This window comes from Euprymna scolopes, chromosome 46, assembly GCF_053919585.1.
Source record: "Euprymna scolopes isolate OS-2025 chromosome 46, ASM5391958v1, whole genome shotgun sequence".
NCBI lineage: Eukaryota > Metazoa > Mollusca > Cephalopoda > Sepiida > Sepiolidae > Euprymna > Euprymna scolopes.
The window spans coordinates 71,856,485-71,873,584 of NC_136527.1; the positions used below are offsets into that span (position 1 = coordinate 71,856,485).

The 17,100-nt window shown below is 33.0% G+C and overlaps 1 protein-coding gene across 1 annotated transcript in view; it reads left to right on the forward strand.

Moving 5' to 3' along the window:
* LOC145271337 (uncharacterized) overlaps nucleotides 1–13,903 on the forward strand; it is a 30,460-nt gene extending 16,557 nt beyond the window's left edge. The window contains exon 2 of the mRNA XM_080126884.1: nucleotides 1–13,903. This exon is cut by the window's left edge and continues 524 nt beyond it. Coding sequence (XP_079983010.1) covers nucleotides 2,707–4,005 — 1,299 coding nt within the window. The 5' untranslated portion in view covers nucleotides 1–2,706 and the 3' untranslated portion in view covers nucleotides 4,006–13,903.
* The last annotated feature ends 3,197 nt before the right edge of the window (nucleotides 13,904–17,100 follow it).

Consider the following 17,100-nt stretch of genomic DNA (forward strand, 5'->3'; position numbering starts at 1 on the left):
TAGGTTGCTGTACCGGAAAACAGCAATTCTTTCTCCTTTTTCAGAAACATCACTCATGGAATGAAATAATAGAAGTAAAACATAAAAAGTATTTGTTTACAAAAAAGGCAACAGGACGCCAATAAATGAAAGAATTTATTAAAAAATAGATAAACTATTTCAAAGTGAAAAGTTAGTCATTGTAAGAGGGATAGATTTTAAACCAGAAAACAGCAATTCTTTCTCCTTTTTCAGAAACATCTCTCATTGAATATAAGGACTAAAGGATAAAATAAGGGAATATTTACAAGGTAGACAAAAGTAAAACAAAGGTATACTTTTTTTTTACATGGTGGTCACCACTTATCAAGGCCCAGAGGCCACTCGAGGATAAGGGTTATTGCATGTACAGTAATCAATGAGATAGTATCGCAGTAATTCTTAGTATTGGAGATTTGATAAAGTGTCTTACTTAAGGGGGTGGTTCATCAGAAATTTGTTTATGTTGGACTTGAAAACATCGAAGTTGTAGTCAGGTGGGAAACAGACAAACGAAAGAGAGTTCCACATGTGTGCATTTCTAAGAAGCTTTGTTCATGGAATCTACGTTTTGATTTAGGAACAGATAAAGAGTGGGGAAAATTTTTGACAGTGGTTTCAGCTGGACGGGTGTTTATCGTGAAAGATTGGTGAGGGGGACCAGAGATTGGAGCTAAGACAAGCACTTGCTATGGAAGTAGCGATAAAACAAAGACAGGCTCGCTATGTCTCTTCTGTGGGAGAGAGGTTGCTGGGAAGAGAAAAGGGCATCCCCCACTAAGCTACGAAGTCTATTTTGTATTCTATCAATGCACAATAGGCTGGTTTTAGCAGATGTGGCAGCAGTACTCCATCCTTGGACATACTTGGCTTTTATATAGATAGTGAATTGTATCAGCAGTGAGAGATCTTGTGGAATGATAGGAGCCCACCATTTTCCCAGCGACCTTGGCAACAGACTTTCTATAAACGAAAATTGTTAAAAAAAAAAATAATAATTCACGCAGATACGACGAAACAGTTTATGTAAGAGCGAAGTAAAGCATCGTTCATGGAATGTGAGAACTAAAGGAATAAAATAAGGAAAGTAAGCATTACGGAGAAGCCAAAAAATAAAGTCATCGTCAACTGTTTACTCTCATTAAACTTACAAAATAGTCGTTGATGACAAATGAAAGCATGAAGCCACTTGATGTGAGAAAAACTTCAAAGTAAAAATTCAGCCATCAGATGGATGGATTCAAAATCAGAAAACAGCAATTCTTCTTCATTTGTCAGAAGCATCGCTCATGGAATATGAGAACTAAAGAATAAAATAAGAAAGATTTATGAGGAAGCCAAAATTAAAACAACAGTCAACTTTCTACTATCATTCCATGCTTCCATTCAGTCTCGAAAGACAAAGGATACCCCTTAGGGGTTGTAGCACATGTAATTGTGAGGCAAGGGTTGCGCAATCCCAACCACACCTGTCCTGAATCGGCACCATTTGAGTCCGGTGGCAAGGAGAAGACCAGGATGACTGGAAACAATGCCGAGATAAGCGGAGAGCACATACAGCACCTGAAAGTCCCAAATGATCACCCATTTAGTACTGGTCAGGTTCAATGTGGCTTAACTTTGGTGATCCAGTGGGAACTGGTGTGTCAATGTGATTATGCTGCATATCATTAAACGTACATTAACAAAAAAGGCAATCGTGAAACCACTTGATGTAAAGGCTAACTAAAAAATGAATAAACTACTTCCAAGTAAAAAATCAGCCACTGTAAGATGGATATCTTCTAAATCAGAAAACAGCAATTATTTCCCATTTGTCAGAAGCATCGATCATAGAATATGAGAATTAAAGGATAAAATAAGAGAGTTATGAGGCAGACAAAATTAAAAAAAAAAGGTCAACTTTCTACTATCATTAACCATAAAATGAATTTGTTAACAATCATAAAACAAAAATAATTCTAGCTGATACAACAAAGTAGACAGTATTTTTTTCCTTTGTAAAAGCTTTCATTGAATGTGAGGACTAAAGTATAAAATAAGGGAGTAGTTACACAGTGGACAAAAGTAAAACGCGTGTACTTTCTATAAGACAGATTAACAAAAAAATAATGCAAGCAGATTCGACAAAAGACTTTATGTAAGAGCTTAGTAAAGCATCGTTCAAGGAATGTGAGGTCTAAAGGAATAAAACAAGGAAAGTAAGAGTAAAGTAATAAAGTCCGTGTCAACTTTTTACTCTCATTAAACGTACAAAATAGTCGACAAAAAAGGCAAGCATGAGGCCACTTAATTCAAGAGCTAATTAAAAAATAAAAAACTATTTCCAAGTAAAAAATCAGCCCTTGTAAGATGGATGGATTCAAAACCAGAAAACAGCAATTCTTTTTCCTTTGTCAGAAGCACCCCTCATGAAAGTTAGTCATGAGGCAGCCAAAATGAAAACAATGGTAAACTTTCTACAATCATTAAACATAAAATGGATTTGTTTACATCCAAACAAAACAAAAATAATACAAGCAGATATGATGAAACAGTTAAATGTAAGAACTAAGTAAAACATCGTTCGTGGATTGTGAGAACTAAAGGATAAAATAAGGAAAAGTTACATTGTTACAAGGCATCCAAAAAATAAAGTCAGTGTTAGCTTTTTACTCCTATAAAACAAAGAATTCATTAAAAAACATAATGCTAACAAATACAAAAAAGAAACCTTGCGTTTGTAAGGTTTGTGGCTCAACGTTTTCATATCCGTCGAATTTAAAAGTCCATATGCGAATTCACACTGGAGAGAAACCTTTTAATTGTGACCTGTGTAGTTCAGCATTTTCACAGAAGTCGTCTTTACAAATCCATAGGCGAACACATACAGGGGAAAAACCTTATGCTTGTGAAATTTGTGATGCAGCATTTTCAGGAAAATCTGCGTTAAAAGTCCACAGTCGAACGCACACTGGTGAAAAACCTTATCATTGTCAAGTGTGTGGCTCAGCATTTTCAGGCATATCTGCTTTAAAAATCCATATGCAAACACATACTGGTGAAAAGCCTTTTTCTTGTGAAGTGTGTGGTTCAACTTTCTCACAAAAGTTCTCTTTGAAAATGCACCTGCGAATACACAGTGGAGAAAAACCTTATTCTTGTGAAATTTGTGGTTTAGCATTTTACGGAAAATCCCGTCTAAAAATCCACATGGAAGTGCACAGTGCTAAGACCCCTTATGTCTGCGGAGTGTGTGACTCCAAACTTTCACGAAAATCTGCCTTAAAAATGCACATGCGTATACACAGTGGTGAAAAACCTTATTCTTGTGAAGTGTGTGGCTCAGCTTTTTCAGGAAAACCATCGTTAAACATCCACATGCGAACACACACTGGAGAAAAACCTTATCATTGTGAAATATGTAGTTCTTCGTTTTATAGCAAATCCAATTTAAAAATCCACATGCAGACACACATGAATGAAAAACCTTATGCATGTGAAGTGTGTGGCACAGCATTTTCAGTTAAGTCGTATTTAAAGGGCCATATGCGAACACACACTGGCGAAAAACCTCATAATTGTAGAGTGTGTGGCTCGGCATTTTCCCAAAAGTACTATCTAAAAATACACATGCGAACACACACAGGTGAACGACCATATCCGTGCAAAGTGTGTGGTTCTGCATTTTCAGAAAAGTCAAAACTAAAAAGTCATATGAGAACACATACTGGAGAGAAACCTCATGCTTGCGAACTTTGTCAATCGACTTTTGCTGAGAAGTCAAAATTAAATCTTCATATGCGAATACACACTGGTGAGAAACCTTTCTCTTGTGAAGTGTGTGGTTCAGCTTTCTCCCAAAAATCTAATCTTAAGAAACACATACGTACGCACACTGGTGACAGACCTTATGCTTGTGACATTTGTGATGCAGCATTTTCAATACAGTCGACGTTGAAAAGTCACATGAGGTCACACAATGCTGAAAACTTGAATGCCTACTAGACACTGTCCCCGAGTGTCTAAGGTCTCTCTGTACAGGGGTTTGTCAGAACAACCTGGCATGAGGATACTTTTCCATAGAAGTAAACCCTGACCAAATATTCAAAATCACGTAGTATTCGCTGCACAAATAAGATCTTCTTACTATGGCTAACTCACATTAGCTTTTAGGAGAAATGGTGCACCGTCTCCAAGTGATATTACCTCAAGTAATAGCACGAAGCTGGATACTCCACCAGAGTAGATAAATTCTTGTCCTGGAATCCAGTTAGACCAAGAGACCAAAATAAAAGATATACTACAACATATACAAATGGTTAATTGGGGAGAGGGAAATTATGTTCTGAACTTCTTTACAAACTCAGTGTTTGAGAGATAAAGAACTTAAATGGAATATTCGAATATCCATGTATCTCATATAGAGTTCAACTGTTAGCCCCAGGTTGTGGGCCCCTTGATTTCTGAGAATTTCGACTGAAAACAAAAATGTGAAAAACCTTATGCTTGTGAAGTGTGCGGCGCAGCATTTTCATTAAAAGCACATTTTAAAAGCCACACGAAGGTACACAATAGATAACTACATGGAAAATATACCTGGTGAACCAAATGCAAAAAAGATACAAATAATTTTACTTGCAGGACTGATTACAATCTTAAAACAGGTTTTAGAGCATCTGAAACTATAAACATAAAAATTATAGTTCAGATCATATATCTAGGTTATCCAAATCTCCAATAATGGTGAAAATGGCTAAGAAATGGGGATGAAGAATTTGCTAAGGCTGATTAGTGCCCAATACCAAGGCTTCATGACGAACGGCTTTAAAAATGGTGGGAATTTTTCAGAATGACAAATGTAAGTTTTGTCATGGGTGTGTTGAGAGCGTAAACTACCTAATATCAGGTTGCTGGATCCTACTCGCAAAGGCCATCACACAAAGCACCACAATAAGATCTGCAAATATGTACACTGGAAAGCTTGCAAAGAGTTAAGACTGGAACATGAACAAAAACCCATACCACTAATAGAAATGTTAACATCTACTATGACACCGTAATAATAGCCAGAAGATACAGTAAAAATAGTGCCTTAAAAACAGAAATGGTTATATGAAACAAACTTTACATGTAGCAAAAATTATCGATGTTATGGTTCTTAATGATTACAGACTAGAGCCACAAAGAGATTATTGACAAAAAACATGAAGGCTAAACCGAATAGACATAATACAAGCCAGTGGCACAGGTCTGATGAAGAGCAACGTTTCAAATCACCTGGAATCCATCCCAGGCTGCCCAAGTGCCCACGAGATACAACTTTGGGCAATGAAGAAATTAATTATTAGTTTATATATATTTATTAGTTTTTATATAATTATTACTTTTAGACTTCCCTTAGTCGTAATACAACATCAGTTGCAACCAGAAAAAGAAGTCGACAATGGGAACATTATGAACAGTCTCAGGAAGACACTTCTGGTACTTTATTCTTTTGTTTTGATTTACTCAAAACCGCACACACCTCGAAACATCCGAGCAACGCCGGGTACCCCTGCTAGAACTATATTTTTGGCTGCCATGTTTTTTTTTAATGAAAGAGTGTAAAAAAGGCCAATCTGTCAAACCTTAGAAAGGCCAAATTTTAAAAACAATATGGCGTCCTCGAATGTCGTACTTTTAGTCTAATAAAAAAATGATGAAAAAATAATAAAAATGAATTTTTTTCTAGTTTTATTTCAGTGCCCACGAGATACAACTTTGGGCAATGAAGAAAACTAAAAATCCTCAAAACAATGAATTAAACTACAACTAAGGCCCTGGGCATGTGGTTAGGGTTAGGGTTAGGGCATGTGGGCGTGTACTTATGTTTGAATGATTAAGTACATGCTTGTTTTGATTGGTGGAGAAAATAAATAAATAAATATAAAAAATAACCAATTTGTGTGTGATATATTAGTGGGTGGATGTGTGTGAGTACGTGTATGAGTGTGTAGGTGAGTATGTAAATATGTATGCTCCTACATATATTTCTATGTATGTGCGTGTGTATATGCCTGCATATGTATGCAGGGGCATGTGTGTATGTACATGTATGTGTGTGTGATTGTGTGTGAATGTGTATAAAAAAAAATGTGTATAAAAAAATGTGTATAAAAATAAATAAAATAAATAAATAAATATAAAAAATAACCCATTTGTGTGTGATATATTAGTGGGTGGATGTGTGTGTGTAGGTGAGTATGTAAATATGTATGCTCCTACATATATTTCTATGTATGTGCGTGTGTATATGCCTGCATATGTATGCAGGGGCATGTGTGTATGTACATGTATATGTGTGTGATTGTGTGTGAATGTGTATAAAAAAAATGTGTATAAAAATAAATAAAATAAATAAATAAATATAAAAAATAACCAATTTGTGTGTGATATATTAGTGGGTGGATGTGTGTGAGTACGTGTATGAGTGTGTAGGTGAGTATGTAAATATGTATGCTCCTAAATATATTTCTATGTATGTGTGTGCATATGTATGCAGGGGCATGTGTGTATGTACATGTATGTGTGTGTGATTGTGTGTGAATGTGTATAAAAAAATGTGTATAAAAAAAATGTGTATAAAGAAATGTGTATAAAAATAAATTAAATAAATAAATAAATATAAAAAATAACCAATTTGTGTGTGATATATTAGTGGGTGGATGTGTGTGAGTACGTGTATGAGTGTGTAGGTGAGTATGTAAATATGTATGCTCCTAAATATATTTCTATGTATGTGTGTCATATGTATGCAGGGGCATGTGTGTATGTACATGTATGTGTGTGTGATTGTGTGTGAATGTGTATAAAAAAATGTGTATAAAAAAAATGTGTATAAAGAAATGTGTATAAAAATAAATAAATAAATATAAAAAAATAACCAATTTGTGTGTGATATATTAGTGGGTGGATGTGTGTGAGTACATGTATGAGTGTGTAGGTGAGTATGTAAATATGTATGCTCCTACATATATTTCTATGTATGTGCGTGTGTATATACCTGCATATGTATGCAGGGGCATGTGTGTATGTACATGTATGTGTGTGTGATTGTGTGTGAATGTGTATAAAAATAGATAAATAAATATAAAAAATAACCAATTTGTGTGTGATATATTAGTGGGTGGATGTGTGTGAGTGTGTAGGTGAGTATGTATATATGTATGCTCCTACATATATTTCTATGGATATGTGTGTGTATATGTGTATATGCCTGCATACGTATGTGGGTGCATGTGTGTATGTACATGTATGTGTGTGTGTGTGATTGTGTGTGAATGTGTGCTATACATGGGGAAAGAAAGTCATAAAAAAAACATAAAACCCTTCACCAAATGGACCAAAAGGAGAGGATGACTTTCAAAAATATCGGCAAAAAAGCGACCCCCACCCCGTAGAAAACTGCCCAGTTGAAGGTGAAGATATTAATGTTTTTAGCCAATTTTTCGATATTTGTTGTCCGAAAGGCCATACTTCAAAACGATACTCTGATTACCAACACTTACTATTGGAGACAGAATGTCCGAGACCACATCACTATCAGCAGATGTAAAAAAAATAACATTTCAAACTCCCATTTAAAAAAAAAAAAACTTTTCATGAAAATATCTGAAGAAAGCGAACCAAAGCTTGAAACGCGTTATAAAAATATTTTAAAATAAAAATATGATAAAAGGCTAAAAAAAAAAAACCCACAATTGTTGATGGCTACACTCTTTAAAATATACATTTTTTCTCTCGTTGAAATTACACAACCATCACTTTAAATAAATAAATTTTTTTTTTTTCTTTCTTTGAGATTTCAGAAATATTTTTGGATCTTATCATTAGGCTTAGGTCTTAGAATTAAGAGAAATAAGTAGAAACTTAATAGGTTATAGAAAAAATATATATGTTTACTTTAAAATGGATAATGTCACCAAATGAGCTCTATTCAAAACAGTGGATCAAACTACAACTAAGACCCTGGGCAAGTGGTCATTGCACAATACAACTCCTGAAGCAAAAAAAAAAAGAAAAAAGTCACAGGCATTATACTTGTGACATTTTCAATACAGTCTACCGTTAAAAGGCCACATGGTGGGGAGAACTTGGATGCCTACTAGACACTACGTTATGTTTGAATGATTAAGTACATGCTTGTTTTGATTGGCGGAAAAAATAAATAAATATAAAAATAACCAAATTTGTGTGTGATATATTAGTGGGTGGATGTGTGTGAGTACGTGTATGAGTGTGTAGGTGAGTATGTAAATATGTATGCTCCTACATATATTTCTATGTATGTGCGTGTGTATATGCCTGCATATGTATGCAGGGGCATGTGTGTATGTACATGTATATGTGTGTGATTGTGTGTGAATGTGTATAAAAAAAATGTGTATAAAAATAAATAAAATAAATAAATAAATATAAAAAATAACCAATTTGTGTGTGATATATTAGTGGGTGGATGTGTGTGAGTACGTGTATGAGTGTGTAGGTGAGTATGTAAATATGTATGCTCCTAAATATATTTCTATGTATGTGTGTGCATATGTATGCAGGGGCATGTGTGTATGTACATGTATGTGTGTGTGATTGTGTGTGAATGTGTATAAAAAAATGTGTATAAAAAAAATGTGTATAAAGAAATGTGTATAAAAATAAATTAAATAAATAAATAAATATAAAAAATAACCAATTTGTGTGTGATATATTAGTGGGTGGATGTGTGTGAGTACGTGTATGAGTGTGTAGGTGAGTATGTAAATATGTATGCTCCTAAATATATTTCTATGTATGTGTGTCATATGTATGCAGGGGCATGTGTGTATGTACATGTATGTGTGTGTGATTGTGTGTGAATGTGTATAAAAAAATGTGTATAAAAAAAATGTGTATAAAGAAATGTGTATAAAAATAAATAAATAAATATAAAAAAATAACCAATTTGTGTGTGATATATTAGTGGGTGGATGTGTGTGAGTACATGTATGAGTGTGTAGGTGAGTATGTAAATATGTATGCTCCTACATATATTTCTATGTATGTGCGTGTGTATATACCTGCATATGTATGCAGGGGCATGTGTGTATGTACATGTATGTGTGTGTGATTGTGTGTGAATGTGTATAAAAATAGATAAATAAATATAAAAAATAACCAATTTGTGTGTGATATATTAGTGGGTGGATGTGTGTGAGTGTGTAGGTGGGTATGTATATATGTATGCTCCTACATATATTTCTATGGATATGTGTGTGTATATGTGTATATGCCTGCATACGTATGTGGGTGCATGTGTGTATGTACATGTATGTGTGTGTGTGTGATTGTGTGTGAATGTGTGCTATACATGGGGAAAGAAAGTCATAAAAAAAACATAAAACCCTTCACCAAATGGACCAAAAGGAGAGGATGACTTTCAAAAATATCGGCAAAAAAGCGACCCCCACCCCGTAGAAAACTGCCCAGTTGAAGGTGAAGATATTAATGTTTTTAGCCAATTTTTCGATATTTGTTGTCCGAAAGGCCATACTTCAAAACGATACTCTGATTACCAACACTTACTATTGGAGACAGAATGTCCGAGACCACATCACTATCAGCAGATGTAAAAAAATAACATTTCAAACTCCCATTTAAAAAAAAAAAAAACTTTTCATGAAAATATCTGAAGAAAGCGAACCAAAGCTTGAAACGCGTTATAAAAATATTTTAAAATAAAAATATGATAAAAGGCTAAAAAAAAAAACCCACAATTGTTGATGGCTACACTCTTTAAAATATACATTTTTTCTCTCGTTGGAATTACACAACCATCACTTTAAATAAATATATATATTTTTTTCTTTCTTTGAGATTTCAGAAATATTTTTGGATCTTATCATTAGGCTTAGGTCTTAGAATTAAGAGAAATAAGTAGAAACTTAATAGGTTATAGAAAAAATATATATGTTTACTTTAAAATGGATAATGTCACCAAATGAGCTCTATTAAAAACAGTGGATCAAACTACAACTAAGACCCTGGGCAAGTGGTCATTGCACAATAAAACTCCTGAAGCAAAACAAAAAAAGAAAAAAGTCACAGGCATTATACTTGTGACATTTTCAATACAGTCAACGTTATGTTTGAATGATTAAGTACATGCTTGTTTTGATTGGTGGAAAAAATAAATAAATATAAAAATAACCAATTTGTGTGTGATATATTAGTGGGTGGATGTATGTGAGTACGTGTATGAGTGTGTAGGTGAGTATGTAAATATGTATGCTCCTACATATATTTCTATGTATGTGTGTGCATATGTATGTAGGGGCATGTGTTTATGTACATGTATGTGTGTGTGATTGTGTGTGAATGTGTATAAAAAAATGTGTATAAAAAAAATGTGTATAAAAATAAATAAATAAATATAAAAAATAACCAATTTGTGTGTGATATATTAGTGGGTGGATGTGTATGAGTGTGTAGGTGGGTATGTATATATGTATGCTCCTACATATATTTCTATGGATATGTGTGTGTATATGTGTATATGCCTGCATACGTATGTGGGTGCATGTGTGTATGTACATGTATGTGTGTGTGTGATTGTGTGTGAATGTGTGCTATACATGGGGAAAGAAAGTCATAAAAAAAACATAAAACCCTTCACCAAATGGACCAAAAGGAGAGGATGACTTTCAAAAATATCGGCAAAAAAGCGACCCCCACCCCGTAGAAAACTGCCCAGTTGAAGGTGAAGATATTAATGTTTTTAGCCAATTTTTCGATATTTGTTGTCCGAAAGGCCATACTTCAAAACGATACTCTGATTACCAACACTTACTATTGGAGACAGAATGTCCGAGACCACATCACTATCAGCAGATGTAAAAAAAATAACATTTCAAACTCCCATTTAAAAAAAAAAAAACTTTTCATGAAAATATCTGAAGAAAGCGAACCAAAGCTTGAAACGCGTTATAAAAATATTTTAAAATAAAAATATGATAAAAGGCTAAAAAAAAAAAACCCACAATTGTTGATGGCTACACTCTTTAAAATATACATTTTTTCTCTCGTTGAAATTACACAACCATCACTTTAAATAAATAAATTTTTTTTTTTTCTTTCTTTGAGATTTCAGAAATATTTTTTGATCTTATCATTAGGCTTAGGTCTTAGAATTAAGAGAAATAAGTAGAAACTTAATAGGTTATAGAAAAAATATATATGTTTACTTTAAAATGGATAATGTCACCAAATGAGCTCTATTCAAAACAGTGGATCAAACTACAACTAAGACCCTGGGCAAGTGGTCATTGCACAATACAACTCCTGAAGCAAAAAAAAAAAGAAAAAAGTCACAGGCATTATACTTGTGACATTTTCAATACAGTCTACCGTTAAAAGGCCACATGGTGGGGAGAACTTGGATGCCTACTAGACACTACGTTATGTTTGAATGATTAAGTACATGCTTGTTTTGATTGGCGGAAAAAATAAATAAATATAAAAATAACCAAATTTGTGTGTGATATATTAGTGGGTGGATGTGTGTGAGTACGTGTATGAGTGTGTAGGTGAGTATGTAAATATGTATGCTCCTACATATATTTCTATGTATGTGCGTGTGTATATGCCTGCATATGTATGCAGGGGCATGTGTGTATGTACATGTATGTGTGTGTGATTGTGTGTGAATGTGTATAAAAAAAAATGTGTATAAAAAAATGTGTATAAAAATAAATAAAATAAATAAATAAATATAAAAAATAACCCATTTGTGTGTGATATATTAGTGGGTGGATGTGTGTGTGTAGGTGAGTATGTAAATATGTATGCTCCTACATATATTTCTATGTATGTGCGTGTGTATATGCCTGCATATGTATGCAGGGGCATGTGTGTATGTACATGTATATGTGTGTGATTGTGTGTGAATGTGTATAAAAAAAATGTGTATAAAAATAAATAAAATAAATAAATAAATATAAAAAATAACCAATTTGTGTGTGATATATTAGTGGGTGGATGTGTGTGAGTACGTGTATGAGTGTGTAGGTGAGTATGTAAATATGTATGCTCCTAAATATATTTCTATGTATGTGTGTGCATATGTATGCAGGGGCATGTGTGTATGTACATGTATGTGTGTGTGATTGTGTGTGAATGTGTATAAAAAAATGTGTATAAAAAAAATGTGTATAAAGAAATGTGTATAAAAATAAATTAAATAAATAAATAAATATAAAAAATAACCAATTTGTGTGTGATATATTAGTGGGTGGATGTGTGTGAGTACGTGTATGAGTGTGTAGGTGAGTATGTAAATATGTATGCTCCTAAATATATTTCTATGTATGTGTGTCATATGTATGCAGGGGCATGTGTGTATGTACATGTATGTGTGTGTGATTGTGTGTGAATGTGTATAAAAAAATGTGTATAAAAAAAATGTGTATAAAGAAATGTGTATAAAAATAAATAAATAAATATAAAAAAATAACCAATTTGTGTGTGATATATTAGTGGGTGGATGTGTGTGAGTACATGTATGAGTGTGTAGGTGAGTATGTAAATATGTATGCTCCTACATATATTTCTATGTATGTGCGTGTGTATATACCTGCATATGTATGCAGGGGCATGTGTGTATGTACATGTATGTGTGTGTGATTGTGTGTGAATGTGTATAAAAATAGATAAATAAATATAAAAAATAACCAATTTGTGTGTGATATATTAGTGGGTGGATGTGTGTGAGTGTGTAGGTGGGTATGTATATATGTATGCTCCTACATATATTTCTATGGATATGTGTGTGTATATGTGTATATGCCTGCATACGTATGTGGGTGCATGTGTGTATGTACATGTATGTGTGTGTGTGTGATTGTGTGTGAATGTGTGCTATACATGGGGAAAGAAAGTCATAAAAAAAACATAAAACCCTTCACCAAATGGACCAAAAGGAGAGGATGACTTTCAAAAATATCGGCAAAAAAGCGACCCCCACCCCGTAGAAAACTGCCCAGTTGAAGGTGAAGATATTAATGTTTTTAGCCAATTTTTCGATATTTGTTGTCCGAAAGGCCATACTTCAAAACGATACTCTGATTACCAACACTTACTATTGGAGACAGAATGTCCGAGACCACATCACTATCAGCAGATGTAAAAAAATAACATTTCAAACTCCCATTTAAAAAAAAAAAAAACTTTTCATGAAAATATCTGAAGAAAGCGAACCAAAGCTTGAAACGCGTTATAAAAATATTTTAAAATAAAAATATGATAAAAGGCTAAAAAAAAAACCCCACAATTGTTGATGGCTACACTCTTTAAAATATACATTTTTTCTCTCGTTGGAATTACACAACCATCACTTTAAATAAATATATATATTTTTTTCTTTCTTTGAGATTTCAGAAATATTTTTGGATCTTATCATTAGGCTTAGGTCTTAGAATTAAGAGAAATAAGTAGAAACTTAATAGGTTATAGAAAAAATATATATGTTTACTTTAAAATGGATAATGTCACCAAATGAGCTCTATTAAAAACAGTGGATCAAACTACAACTAAGACCCTGGGCAAGTGGTCATTGCACAATACAACTCCTGAAGCAAAAAAAAAAAAAGAAAAAAGTCACAGGCATTATACTTGTGACATTTTCAATACAGTCAACGTTATGTTTGAATGATTAAGTACATGCTTGTTTTGATTGGTGGAAAAAATAAATAAATATAAAAATAACCAATTTGTGTGTGATATATTAGTGGGTGGATGTGTGTGAGTACGTGTATGAGTGTGTAGGTGAGTATGTAAATATGTATGCTCCTACATATATTTCTATGTATGTGTGTGCATATGTATGTAGGGGCATGTGTGTATGTACATGTATGTGTGTGTGATTGTGTGTGAATGTGTATAAAAAAAATGTGTATAAAAAAATGTGTATAAAAATAAATAAAATAAATAAATAAATATAAAAAATAACCAATTTGTGTGTGATATATTAGTGGGTGGATGTGTGTGAGTACGTGTATGAGTGTGTAGGTGAGTATGTAAATATGTATGCTCCTACATATATTTCTATGTATGTGTCTGCATATGTATGCAGGGGCATGTGTTTATGTACATGTATGTGTGTGTGATTGTGTGTGAATGTGTATAAAAAAAATGTGTATAAAAATAAATAAAATAAATAAATAAATATAAAAAATAACCAATTTGTGTGTGATATATTAGCTCCTACATATATTTCTACGTATGTGCCTGTGTATATGCCTTCATATGTATGCAGGGGCATGTGTGTATGTACATGTATGTGTGTGTGAATGTGTATATAAAAATGTGTATAAAAATAAATAAATAAATATAAAAAATAACCAATTTGTGTGTGATATATTAGTGGGTGGATGTGTGTGAGTGTGTAGGTGGGTATGTATATATGTATGCTCCTACATATATTTCTATGGATATGTGTGTGTATATGTGTATATGCCTGCATACGTATGTGGGTGCATGTGTGTATGTACATGTATGTGTGTGTGTGTGATTGTGTGTGAATGTGTGCTATACATGGGGAAAGAAAGTCATAAAAAAAACATAAAACCCTTCACCAAATGGACCAAAAGGAGAGGATGACTTTCAAAAATATCGGCAAAAAAGCGACCCCCACCCCGTAGAAAACTGCCCAGTTGAAGGTGAAGATATTAATGTTTTTAGCCAATTTTTCGATATTTGTTGTCCGAAAGGCCATACTTCAAAACGATACTCTGATTACCAACACTTACTATTGGAGAGAGAATGTCCGAGACCACATCACTATCAGCAGATGTAAAAAAAATAACATTTCAAACTCCCATTTAAAAAAAAACAAAACTTTTCATGAAAATATCTGAAGAAAGCGAACCAAAGCTTGAAACGCGTTATAAAAATATTTTAAAATAAAAATATGATAAAAGGCTAAAAAAAAAACCCCACAATTGTTGATGGCTACACTCTTTAAAATATACATTTTTTCTCTCGTTGGAATTACACAACCATCACTTTAAATAAATATATATATTTTTTTTCTTTCTTTGAGATTTCAGAAATATTTTTGGATCTTATCATTAGGCTTAGGTCTTAGAATTAAGAGAAATACGTAGAAACTTAATAGGTTATAGAAAAAATATATATGTTTACTTTAAAATGGATAATGTCACCAAATGAGCTCTATTCAAAACAGTGGATCAAACTACAACTAAGACCCTGGGCAAGTGGTCATTGCACAATACAACTCCTGAAGCAAAAAAAAAAAGAAAAAAGTCACAGGCATTATACTTGTGACATTTTCAATACAGTCTACCGTTAAAAGGCCACATGGTGGGGAGAACTTGGATGCCTACTAGACACTACGTTATGTTTGAATGATTAAGTACATGCTTGTTTTGATTGGCGGAAAAAATAAATAAATATAAAAATAACCAATTTGTGTGTGATATATTAGTGGGTGGATGTGTGTGAGTACATGTATGAGTGTGTAGGTGAGTATGTAAATATGTATGCTCCTACATATATTTCTATGTACGTGCGTGTGTATATGCCTGCATATGTATGCAGGGGCATGTGTGTATGTACATGTATGTGTGTGTGATTGTGTGTGAATGTGTATAAAAATAAATAAAATAAATAAATAAATATAAAAAATAACCAATTTGTGTGTGATATATTAGTGGGTGGATGTGTGTGAGTACGTGTATGAGTGTGTAGGTGAGTATGTAAATATGTATGCTCCTACATATATTTCTATGTATGTGTCTGCATATGTATGCAGGGGCATGTGTTTATGTACATGTATGTGTGTGTGATTGTGTGTGAATGTGTATAAAAAAAATGTGTATAAAAAAATGTGTATAAAAAAATGTGTATAAAAATAAATAAAATAAATAAATAAATATAAAAAATAACCAATTTGTGTGTGATATATTAGTGGGTGGATGTGTGTGAGTACGTGTATGAGTGTGTAGGTGAGTATGTAAATATGTATGCTCCTACATATATTTCTATGTATGTGTCTGCATATGTATGCAGGGGCATGTGTTTATGTACATGTATGTGTGTGTGATTGTGTGTGAATGTGTATAAAAAAAATGTGTATAAAAAAATGTGTATAAAAATAAATAAAATAAATAAATAAATATAAAAAATAACCAATTTGTGTGTGATATATTAGTGGGTGGATGTGTGTGAGTGTGTAGGTGGGTATGTATATATGTATGCTCCTACATATATTTCTATGGATATGTGTGTGTATATGTGTATATGCCTGCATACGTATGTGGGTGCATGTGTGTATGTACATGTATGTGTGTGTGTGTGATTGTGTGTGAATGTGTGCTATACATGGGGAAAGAAAGTCATAAAAAAAAAACATAAAACCCTTCACCAAATGGACCAAAAGGAGAGGATGACTTTCAAAAATATCGGCAAAAAAGCGACCCCCACCCCGTAGAAAACTGCCCAGTCGAAGGTGAAGATATTAATGTTTTTAGCCAATTTTTCGATATTTGTTGTCCGAAAGGCCATACTTCAAAACGATACTCTGATTACCAACACTTACTATTGGAGACAGAATGTCCGAGACCACATCACTATCAGCAGATGTAAAAAAAATAACATTTCAAACTCCCATTTAAAAAAAAACAAAACTTTTCATGAAAATATCTGAAGAAAGCGAACCAAAGCTTGAAACGCGTTATAAAAATATTTTAAAATAAAAATATGATAAAAGGCTAAAAAAAAAACCCCACAATTGTTGATGGCTACACTCTTTAAAATATACATTTTTTCTCTCGTTGGAATTACACAACCATCACTTTAAATAAATATATATATTTTTTTTCTTTCTTTGAGATTTCAGAAATATTTTTGGATCTTATCATTAGGCTTAGGTCTTAGAATTAAGAGAAATAAGTAGAAACTTAATAGGTTATAGAAAAATTATATATGTTTACTTTAAAATGGATAATGTCACCAAATGAGCTCTATTCAAAACAGTGGATCAAACTACAACTAAGACCCTGGGCAAGTGGTCAT